This window comes from Peromyscus maniculatus, chromosome 22 (assembly GCF_049852395.1).
Source record: "Peromyscus maniculatus bairdii isolate BWxNUB_F1_BW_parent chromosome 22, HU_Pman_BW_mat_3.1, whole genome shotgun sequence".
Taxonomy (NCBI): domain Eukaryota; kingdom Metazoa; phylum Chordata; class Mammalia; order Rodentia; family Cricetidae; genus Peromyscus; species Peromyscus maniculatus.
Window position 1 is genome coordinate 9967430 of NC_134873.1, and position 12171 is coordinate 9979600.

At 43.4% G+C, this 12171-nt stretch overlaps 1 protein-coding gene across 2 annotated transcripts in view; it reads left to right on the top strand.

The window, feature by feature from the left end:
- Adgre1 (adhesion G protein-coupled receptor E1) overlaps window positions 1-11735 on the top strand; it is an 83434-nt gene extending 71699 nt beyond the window's left edge. For both annotated transcript variants that reach the window (XM_042267282.2, XM_015989466.3), the window contains exons 19-22: window positions 1999-2090; window positions 5168-5336; window positions 9303-9407; window positions 11325-11735. In XM_042267282.2, the coding sequence (XP_042123216.2) occupies window positions 1999-2090; window positions 5168-5336; window positions 9303-9407; window positions 11325-11330 (372 nt within the window). In that variant the 3' untranslated portion in view covers window positions 11331-11735. The remainder of the gene's footprint in view (window positions 1-1998; window positions 2091-5167; window positions 5337-9302; window positions 9408-11324) is intronic.
- The last annotated feature ends 436 nt before the right edge of the window (window positions 11736-12171 follow it).

Here is a 12171-nt window from a genome sequence, read left to right on the forward strand (position 1 = left end):
ATGGCTGTTCTCTCCTGCCTGGTATAGAGCCTTCCAGAACCGTGAATGTTAGCCCAAATGGAGAAAGCTGAAATGTTAATTTCACCCATTCCCAAATCTTCAAAACCATTTTTCCTTCTGGAAGTTTTAGTTGTTAGGAAAAATAATTCCCCTGTCCCATCAGCTTTCCAGTCTGTCTTGGTCACTGGGGTCATTTTGCTTTCCAGGGGACTCATGGGAAAATATGGGGATATTTTTCTGTTGTCACAAAAAGGAGGGAGGATACCACTGGAATATCCAGTGCAGTGTCCAGGATGCTGCTCAGTAAACTGCAGGGCACAGGGGAGCATTGTACATCTCACATCAAATATGACCTGACCCCAGATGTCAATACCGCCAACATGGAAAAACTGTGTCCCCGGTGTATGCGAATCCTGCTGTCTTAGTTTTCTTCCCTGTTGCTGTGATACGATGCACTGCTGATTTCTCCCTTTCTCAGTGCCCCTCAGTTGTTTATCGTTCTTTGTGTAGGCTGAAGCCTCATGGTCTTTCCCGCCGCCACTTTGACACTTTGCTGTTGTTCTTGTTTAGCCCACGCTCCTGTAGTCCTGTTGGTGAGACTTTAGGGGTGTGGCTTCTGACATTATTAAGAGACACAGTCTCACAGCAAACTCCCTGATCCTCTGGTGCCTAGAACCTTTCTGCTCCATCTTCCACAATGTCCTCTAAGCCTTAAATGCAGAAATTGTATTCCTAGGAAAAGAGCACACCAATTGGTTATCCAATACCAGATGGTCACCTCTGAAAACACACATAAAAACAACATTCTATAGACTGAACAGGTTGCATTTAGGAATAAACATGCATGCATGTTTACATATATATATTTATATATGTATGTAATACATATATATGTAAACATATATATGTTTACATATATACATATATGTAAACATATGTATATTACATATACATATATGTAATACTATATATATATATGTAACAACAATTAATGAAAACAGAGGTCACGAATTTGAAAGAGAGCAAAGAGGGATATACAGGAGGCTTTGGAGTGAGGAAAGGAGAGAAGAAAATGATTATAATTATGTTCTAATATTCCCCCAAAATGCCATTACCAAAGCCACTTAAGGAAGAAAGGGTTTATTTGGTTCACACTTCTGAGTTACAGCCAATCACTGTGAGAAATGAAGACCACAGGAAGTCAAAGCAACTGGTCAGGTCATACTCTTAGTCAAGAACAGTGAGCAGTGAATTTGTGCACGCTATCTCAGCTCAGTTTCTCCACTCTGATACACACACAAGCCTCTGCGTAGGTAACGGTGCCACCCACAGCGGCTGAGTCTTCCCACTAGTCAAGATACCTCCCACATACATACTCAGAGACTACCCTTAGACAGTCCCTTACACGTGTTCCCGGAGGCTTGCTTCCTAGCTGCTGACAGTTAATACAGACCATCAAACCACTTTGAGAAGGCTGGGGGAACGCCTTTGAAGCGAATGAACCATCTCTTCAGGGTCATAATCTACGATATCAACCTTGGTTTCAATTCCAACTTAACTGATGGGAAACAGCTAGTGAAAATTAAAACCAACACGGGAATAAGAAAGGATGATTTGTTGCAAGGTTGTTGTGGTTTAGCAGGAGAGATGCACACTGCTGTTACACCGTGGACTCCAGGTCTGGCAGGCAGGGACCGCTTCCACTGCATAGGAAGTGGGCATTGGGTCCAGCAGCACCTGGTATAGGGAAGCAGCAGATCGGCTAACTACAAATGAGGCCAGTCGGGGTGATGATGATTTTTTAAGCTCATCTTAAGTTGGAAGAAGAGACATCAGCTGGGAGTTGTCGGTGACAGATCAAGTTCTGGTTACTTGGGCTTGACAGACAATCCAGGATTGAAGCCTGGTATCCTGGATGGGGCCAGAGTTTTATGTGAGATGGATTGGTCACGGCCAGTCTGTGTGTCTCGTCTACCTACCCTCTGTTTGACTTTGCAGATCAACTCTGTTCTCCTTGCCTGGACACTGTGGGTGCTGAGGCAGAAGATCTGCAGCGTCAGCTCAGAAGTCTCAACGCTCAAGGATACCAGGTGCAGCCTCTTTCTCCCTCCCCTCCTCTCCTTTCCTTCTTCTGACCGAGCCTCACCACTCACTTTTCTGTATATATCATGTGCATGTGCAGATGCGTGCATGTGATGGCACCTTGGGGGGGGTCAGAGGGCACCTTGGGTGTTGGTCTTTTTTCCATCTCATTTGAGATAGAGCTGTTTATTGTTCACCACTGTGTCTTCCAGGACATCTGGCTCAATTCTTCTTCTCCTTCCTTCTCACCACAGGGGCACTGGGGGCACAGATGTTCATGTTATGTACTTGGCTTTATGTGGGTCCTTGGGATTTGAACTCAGGTCCTGACATTTGTGCAGCAAGCAACACTTTACCCACTGATCCATCTGCCAGCCTCTGGTCACCTAGTGTATGCTCATGGCATGTAAGTGATGGGGCTTGTGCAGAACAGCAGAGTCCACGTGTCAAGCTCCCCACTCCATAAATGTCATTTATGATCTGTGTGACATTACGTTGCTTACACGACCTTCACGAAGCTCAGTTTCTTCATCTGTAGAAATGGGACAGTTTGCTTTAGGTGGCTAGTCAAGCCTTGCCACAACTGCTTGGGACACCAAGCCTTCCATAGATTGCAACTGTCAATACATTCAGTGTGAGCACATGCACATAAAAACACAGGCGTACATGCACAGTGCACACACACATAAACATGGACATTGTCTTAGGGTTTCAATTGCTGTGAAGACACACCATGACCACAGTAACTCCTATAAATGAAAACATTAATTGAGGTGGCTTACAGTTTCAGAGGTTTAGTCCATTATCATCATGGTGGGGAACATGGCGGCATGCAGGCAGATGTAGTGCCAGTGAAGGAGCTGCTGCATGTTGATTCTGCAGGTAACAAGAAGTGGACTGTGACACCAGGAAGCCCACCCCCACAGTGACACACTTCCTCCAAGAAGGCCGTACCTACTCCAACAGTCACCCCTCCCAATACTGCACCTACCTTTGGGGGTCATTTTCTTTCAAACCACCGCAGACATACACATACATGCACACACACACACATACACACACATGCATGCACAGAAACACACACACACACACACACACATAAATGTGAGAAAACTAATATTTTAAGATGTTTGTCTATTTCAAGACAGACTCTACTTCTGTAGGACAAACAGGTCCGAAATCCATGTTCTTGGGTGCTGAGATTACTCAGTGTGCTAGGTGGTCTGGCCTAGAATCTCTTTTTCTGGCTGGGGAGACAGTGTGAGAATCTGAGTCATGTGGAGAGTGTGAGGTACAGAGAAGGTGAGTATCTCATAAATGTCAGGGAATTAGTGAATGAATCAACCTTCACTAAATGACCCTGGGCCTGGAACATTGCTCAGTACAGCACGTTTTCACTTACCTCCTCCTCCTCCTCCTCCTCCTCCTCCTCCTCCTCCTCCTCCTCATTATTATTATCTTATTACTTTACAAAATAGCCTTACAGTCTGTTCTCTATCTCTCTCTTTCTCTGTCTGTCTCTCTTAATCTATTCTTGATATCTAAATAAATTCACACAATAAATGGCATTTGTCTAGATTTTTATTTGTTATGAAGTTTATAGGATTTACCCATATTTGTCAGCATCACTGCCTCATTCCTTATTATGGCAGCATAGTATTCCATTGAATGGACATGCCACATTTTCTTTATCTCACATTTATCAGTTTTATTCTATTGTAGTTCATTAACTGACTATACTATAGATGAACTATCTCACATTTTTTATTATTTTTCATTTATTTTACATACCAGCCACAGTTTCCCCTTCCTCCTCTCTTCCAATTCCCTCACTCCACCTCTCATCTGTCCCCCCAATCCACTCCTCCTCCAATCAGAAAGGAGCAGGCCTCCCATGGGAGTCAACAAAGTATGCCATATCACATTGAGGCAGGACCAAGCTCCTCCCCCTGCATCAAGGCTGGACAAGGGATCCCTGCATGGGGAATAGGTTTCAAAAAGCCAGGCCCTGGGCCAGGGACAGGTCCTGATCCCACTGCGAGGGCCCCACAAACAGACCAAACTACACAACTGTCATCCACATGCAGAAGGCCTAGGTCGGTCCCATGCAGGCTCTTTAGCTGTTGGTCCAGAGTCCATGAGCTCCCACTAGCTCAGGTCAGCTGTCTCTGTGGGTCTCTTCATCATGATCTTGACCCCCTTTGCTCATACAATCCCTCCTCCATCTTGTCAACTCAACTCCCAGAGCTTGGCCCAGTGCTTGGCTGTGAATCTCTGTATCTGCTACCATCAGTTATAGGGTGAAGGCTCTCTGTTGATAATTGGAGTATTCACCAATCTGATTATAGGGGGCCAGTTCAGGCACCCTCTCCATTATTGCTAGGGTCTTAGCTAGGGTCATCCTTGGGGATTCCTGGGGGTTTCCCTGCTACCATATATAAATTATCCTACCTTTATCTGTTTTATTCTACGGTATGTCCATTAGCTGGATATGCCATGTCTGATATAGCCTGTATTTATCTATACATATTCTATTCATTCATATTTTGATGAATAATTGGTTATTGTCTTCCTTAGGGAGGGGGTAAAGAGAATGATTGCATGTATGGTGTTTCTTTTCTTGCATGTGTGTATTTCATTTTTAAGGTAATAAAAAGGCCTTGGACCTATATAGTATTGATGGTTGCATTATGTGTGAGTGTACTCAAAGCTACTGAATCACAGTTTTTGTTCTTTAAATGGTGAATTTTGCCTCAATGAAATAAGGAACTCTAAGTATTTTATAACCATGGATTTACCTTTCACATAATGAGGTCTAAGTGTCTGGACAATGGGCTTAGCCATTCATTGCTAAACCAAAAATCTATTCAATACACACACCCACACATCTCTGAATCCATGTGTATCTGTAGACAACAGCATTTTAATTTCCCACAGGACTTGATTTATTTACATTGAGACAGCAAATTTCACTCTGTCTGCATCCCCAGCATGGTGCTGAGCCAGTTGGTGTCATCTTCAGACAGTGTCAGGTGTCTCCATGGAGGCTCTCAGGACAATTCATTTCGTAAACATTACCTTCCAGGTTGCTGACCTTCAAGGCCATTGCCCAGATCTTCATCTTGGGCTGCTCCTGGGTGCTGGGCATTTTCCAGATTGGCTCCATAGCAAGCATCATGGCATACCTGTTCACAATCATCAACAGCCTGCAGGGGGCCTTCATCTTCCTCATTCACTGTCTGCTGAACCGCCAGGTATGCGTTTGCCTACTCGCACCTGCCTCTGCATAGAACTACTCACTTCATACGCTTGAAGCAGACCCACTCTCCTATCTATGATTCCATGTTGTGTGTGTGTGTGTGTGTGTGTGTGTGTGTGTTGTATGTGTGTTGTACATGTATATTCATACATATACTCTTGATTTTCTGGAGGCTAGAGACTGACATTTGGTATATTCCTCCATCGTGTCCCCCTTACCTCTAGTATTTTATTTAAATTGATATGCATATGTGTGTGATCTCCTCTTGGAGCAGTTTGGTCAAGGGAAAGCAAAACTGTAAATTCTGCACTCCCTCCCTGTGCTTCCTGTCTGTCTGCAGTCTGTCGTCTGTGGCCTCTTTGACCTGCCTGTGGTCTGTGTTGGGTTTGTCTATCGCCTGTGTGTGTTGTCTGTCTGTCGTGCCTCCATCTAACAAAGGGACAGCACAGAAAACACAGCATGGAAAATGGACAAGGACTTATTTACAGAAAGCTTTAACAGTTTTACAAGGGGAGAAATTACATTATTGATCCCAGCTGACCCAAAAGAGCATTCAGAACTGCAGATCTTATCAATCTGTGTCTATGTGTTTTCCACATTTATAGGCTATTTGTTTTGCTTCAGATTGCTTCCAACCTGTTTGCTGCTCTCAGCAAATGATCACAACACACACACACACACACACACACACACACACACACACACACACACACACACACACACACACACACACACACACACAGTTCTAGGCCAGGTACAGGAGAGGGCACATAATTTAACATTGAAGCTATGCCTTTGGCTTAGATTTTTAAAAAGTGATAACATGGGCAATCCAAGGCACAGTAAGCCTGGTTGCATTATTCTCTTAAAGGCTGGTTAGACTTAAGCATGCAGGCTGAGCACATGGTAGGACAGAAGGTTGAGCACATAGTCTTAAATGATTTCAAGGTACAGTATTAACCTGGTTGTAAGGGCTGGGAAAAGTTCAATGTCTTCAAAGGCAGATGGTACTTTCAGAAGAATGTGTGTATGTGCCTGTAGCAGCCAGAAGAGGGCACTGGATCCCAGAGATGGACCTGTGGGTGTCTGTGAGCCTACTGACATGGGGACCAAACTCAGGTCCTCTGCAAGAGCAAGGCATGCTCTTAACCACCTAGTCTTCTCTCTAGCCTTCTATCTGATCTTTTCAGCCAGGTCATCTTACTGAGCCTGGAGCATCAGTTGAGCTAGACTGGTCAGCCAGCAGGCCCAGCAAGCACCCTTCAGTCTCTACCTCCACAGAAATGGGATTGCTGATGTATAAAACCATATTGGTTTCTGTAAACAGAGTTTCTACGTCCTGCGCTGTCCTACAGCTGCCTCCAAATAATCACGCAGAGGCTTATATTAATTATAAATATTTGACCAATGGCTCAGGCTTATTACTAACTAGCTCTTACATTTTTTCTTTAAAACTTTCAAAACTCATTTTTACATACCAACCACAGATCCCCATCTCATCCCTCCTCTGTAGCTAGAGTTTTCCTTCCTTGCCCACAGTCAGGACAAATCTTTGTCACCCGCCAGTCACACAGCCGCTCAGACCCAACCAAGTAAACACAGAGACTTATATTGCATACAAACTGTATGGCCGTGGCAGGCTTCTTGCTAACTGTTCTTATATCTTAAATTAATCCATTTCTATAAATCTATACCTTGCCACATGGCTGGTGGCTTACCAGCGTCTTCACATACTGCTGGTCATGGCGGCAGCTGGCAGTGTCTCTGCCTCAGCCCTCTGCTTCCCAGAATTCTCCTCTCTCCTTGTCCCACCTACTTCCTGCCTGGCCACTGGCCAATCAGTATTTTATTTGACATACAGACCATCCCACAGCACTCCTCCCACTCTCTCCCAGTTTCCCCACCCTGAACCCCATCATCCCTTTCTCCAAAAAGGTAAGGCTTCCCATGGGGAGTCAACAAAGCCTGGTACATTCAGTTGAGGCAGGATCAAGACCCTCCACCCTGCATAAAGGGTGAGCAAGGCATCCAACCATAGGTAATGGGCTCCAGAAAGCTAGTTCATGCAGCTCTGCCTCCACAGAAATGGGATTACTGATGTGTGAAATCATGTGAAACCTGATCCCACTGCCAGAGGCCCCTCAAACAGACCAAGCTACACAACTGTCTCCTGTATGCAGAGGGCCTAGTCAGGTCCCATCCAGGTTCCACAGCTGTCAGTCTAAAGTTCATGAGTTCCTACGAGTTTGGTTCAGTTGTCTCTAGATTTTCCCATCATGATCTTGACCCCCCCTTGCTCATATAATCCCTCTTCACTCTCTTCAACTCGACTCCATCCCTCCCCCAGCTCAACCATTCTGTTCACTCATGTTCTCATCCCCCACCCCCTCTCCTCTTTTGCCCCCCCCATACCCAGTTTACTCAGAGAGATCTCATCTGTTTCCCCTTCCCAAGGCGATCCATGTGTGCCTCTTAGGGTCCTCCTTGTTAGCTAGCTTCTCTGGAGCTGTGAGTTGTAGTGTAGTCTGGTTATCCTTTGCTTTTACATCTAGTTATCTACTTACAAGTGAGTATATACCATGTTTGTATTTCTGAGTCTGGGTTACCTCACTCAGGATATTTTCTAATTCTATCCATTTGCCTGCAAATTTCCTGATGTCATTGTTTTTTACTGCTGAGTAATACTCCATTGTGTATATGTACCACATTTTCTTTATCTGTTCTTCAGTTGAGGGACATTTAGGTTGTTTTCAGGTTCCAGCTATTATGAATAATGCTGCTATGAACATAGTTGAGCAAATGTCCTTGTGGCATGATTGAGCATCCCTTGGGTATATGCTCAATGGTATGGTATCAAGAATCGTATCATTGGGTCTTGTGGTAGATTGATTCCCAATATTCTGAGAAGTCGCCATACTGATTTCCAAAGTGACTCTATAAGTTTGCACTCCCACCATCAGTGGAGGAGTGTTCTGCTTACTCCACATCCTCTCCCACATAAGCTGTCATCAATGTTTTTGATTTTAACCATTCTAACAGGTGTAAGATGGTATCTCAGAGTCGTTTTGCTTTGCATTTCCCTGATGACTGATGATGTTGTAGCTCTTACATTTAAAACAAATCATTTCTATTAATCTATGCATTGCCACATGGTTCATGGGTTACTGGTCCTTTGGCATCTTGCTCCTAGGGTGGCTGGCTTACATCTCCTCTGACTCTACCCTTCTTCATAACTTCCTCAGTTTGATTGTACCACCTAATCTTATCTTGCCTCACCATTGGACAAACAGCTTTATTATCAACCAATGAGAGCAACACATATTCACAGTGTATAGAAGGGCCATACCAGAGCAGGTTTCCTTTATTTTTGAGAATTTTATATATATACACAATAAAATATGACTATACCCATTCCCATTCTTTCCCAAGATCCCCACATATTCCTCTCAACATGTTGTCCAAACAACTTTATCTTTCATGACTTGGAAAACCCTACTAAGTCCAGTTAATGTTTTCCATACATGCATGGGTGTGGGGGCACCCACTGGAGCACCCAGAGAAGAAAAATTTTCTCTGTCTCAGGAATGATCAACTGCCAATCAATCCTCAGTAAGGGGAGGGGCTAGAATTCTTTTACTCAATCCACGGTATAATTTGGTCTTGTACAATGTACAGGCTGCTTTGATCTTGTACAGACAATGACAGCTGCTGTGAGTTCATGAGTTTGATGGCCATGTCGTGTCCAGAAGACAGCACTTCCTAGCACCCCTCTCCTCCAGCGCTTACATTCTTTTCACCATATTTTCCATGATGTCCTCTGTCCCTTGGTGTGTTGGGTAATGTACTTGTCTTGTCTTCTTTTTTTTTATGTGGGTGCTGGAGATCCAAACTCAGGCTCGCATGTTGTATAGCAAACTTACTGACTCACCCAATGCCTTGCTTTGTTGTGTCTCCATCTCAGATACGAGATGCATATAGGAAACTCATCACTAGGAAGACTGAACCCAGCTCCCATTCCCAGACTTCAGGGGTCTTACTGTTATCTCTGCAGTCCACTTCCAAGACGGTAAGGGAGTATGTGTTTCCCACTCATGCTGATTAGAAGGGGTACACTTGCTCAGCAGTATTGAACAATGCCTCATGTCAGTACTGCTGGCTGCTAAGTGTGCTTATGTAGAATTGTAGGATGGGGATATTAGAGCAGAATGCCTGGGTTTACACACCACCTTTATCACTTATTAACCGTGCAACTTAAACTGGGTGACATACACAGATGCAAAGAGAACCTACATGGTAAGGATTTTATCCTAGTCAATGACCAATGAGTCTGTCAGGGAGATGTTATTGGTTCAAAAAAATTGTGATACTTTATGTTCTCAAGTTCTGTGACCCGCTTGGTTGTCAAGTGACAGGTAGGTGAATTAGTCAAAGAAGGTGTCTTGGCCCCTTTTTTGTTGCTGGGACGAAATACCTGATGGAAGCAGCTTAAGGAAGACAGGGTTTATTTTGTCACAATTCAAGGGTACAGTCCATTATGGCAAAGGAATCATAGTAGCAGGGGCATGGGACAGCATGGCATCCACAGTCAGGAAGCAGAGAAATGAACTCTGGTGTTGGGCTCACTTTCTCATTTTTATTCAGTCTAGTCTGAGAGCCCACGGAATGGTACCGCCACATGTAGAGTGGGTCTTTCCATTTCAGTTAATATAATCTGGATGATCCCTCATGGGCATGGCTAGAGGCTTGTCTCCTAACTGATTCTAGAATCTGTCAAGTTGACAGTCAGTGTTAACCATCACAGATGGTATACACACAGTGGGGTTATATTCTGCCACAAAGAAAAAGAAAATGGAGTAATTTTTCAGGAACATGGTTAGAACTGGAGATCATTTTATAGAGTGAAATAATCCAGACACAGAAGTACAAATAATCACATGTTATCTGTCATTCATGGAATTCAGGTTAGTAAGTGACATGAAATTAAAAGTGTAACAATTTGGGAGGAGAAAGAGGATCAGTGGGAATAGAGAGGGGTGAAGAAAGGGTAACAGGTACTTTGTGATCAAAGTACATGATGTGTGTGCATGAAACCATTATAGAGAAACATTATTTTGTTCAATACACTGATAAAGAAAAAGCAAACAACATATACTTGTTTTCATTTATATATATATGCGCATATATACACACAGTATTTGCTGTATTAAGTGGATTTTGCATCAATTTTTACCTTAACGGGACTTCATACTGTGACTTCACGATTCACTTAATGCATATCAAATACTTGGTCCTGTGGGTCTCTCTCCATTTCCCTTCCTGTGGCTGTGACAGAAGATCTTGACAAAAGCAACTCAATGGAGAAAGAGTTAACTTTGTCTCACAGTTCTAGACAACAGTTCATCTTCAGGGAAGTCATGTCAGTAGGATCTCGAGAGAACTGGTCACCTTATATCCACAGTCAGGAGCAGAGAGAAATGAATTAAAGCCTGTATGCTAGTGCTCAGCACACTTTGCCTACCATTACACAGTTTAGAATCACCTTTCTAGGGACTGGCACTACCCATGGTGAGTAGCTATTTCTACATCAGTCAGTGTAATCAAGACATGCCCATAGTCTAACTTGATCTGGAAATCTCACACTGAGATTCTCTTCCCAGGTGACTCTAGATTGTGTCAAGTTGACAGGTAAAATTAACTATGACAGCTGTCATATTTCTTGGTAGTGTACCACTGATCATAAATTGCCCACACTCTAGTAAATCACGAACTTCATACCCCAACAGTGTTCACACAAGTAACTAGTTAAACTCAGAGAGTCATGAAGAAGGACAACCACGATTAACACTTCAGTGTTCATAGTCTATTTCTATATTGATCTCAGTGTACATGTAAGACAGATGCCCCTGCAGATAAGACATTCAGGATAATTTTTGGATCAATCCTTTTGATTGATGATGAGGTTATTGTCTTTTGTGTTTTTCAGGGTTAACATCATTTGTGCTTTTAAATATATTTTGGAGCAACATTTTGAAGATTGTAAGTGCTTGAAGGAGTCTACTTTTAATCACTCTCTGGCTTATTGAAATTCAAGATCTCATGAATGGGGGAATTTTCTTGTTAATTCAAAACATGAATGGATGGGGACAAATTCCAAGGGTTTCATGCACCAAGGAGACACATCAGTTACTGTCCCCAAATTAGTTTGTCTTCTGTGCCTTACAACCATGAAGCCCCATATGTTTTGAAAAGAGCATGTCCCAGTTCAGTAGCACAAATGCTACCACTTACCTGTCTCCTATGTCCCTTTTTGTGGGTCTCCAGGCATTTTCATCCATTGTGTATTGGACATAGAATAGCTCTCAATAAATGATTTGTTATCTTTCTGAGCAACTTACCTATCTGCTATTTACTTTGACAATTTCATACGTGTATGCATTGATCATTTCCACCCTAATTCTCCAGCTCCTCTGGGCAAACAAATGTGCTCCCCCACCTTCACATTCTATCTCTCGGAACCCGGTAAGTCGGTACAGTCAGTGCTTCTGCCTGCTGGGATGTGGACAGCCATGTTGATACTGTGGCTTGATCCTATCAAGCACAGCACAGTTAGTTCATCAGTACATTGGTCGTGCCATGTCCAGAAGACACTTTCACCTCTGCCCTCCCCATCCTCCAGCTCAAGCATTGTTTCTATCTCCTCTTCCATGATGTTCCCTGAGTTATGAGTTTCACATAATTGTCTCACCTAGGGCCAAGCACTCAATAGTCATTTTTTTCTTAGAACTTGGACAAGTTATGAGTCTTTACAGTTTCCTGATTTAAAAGAAATG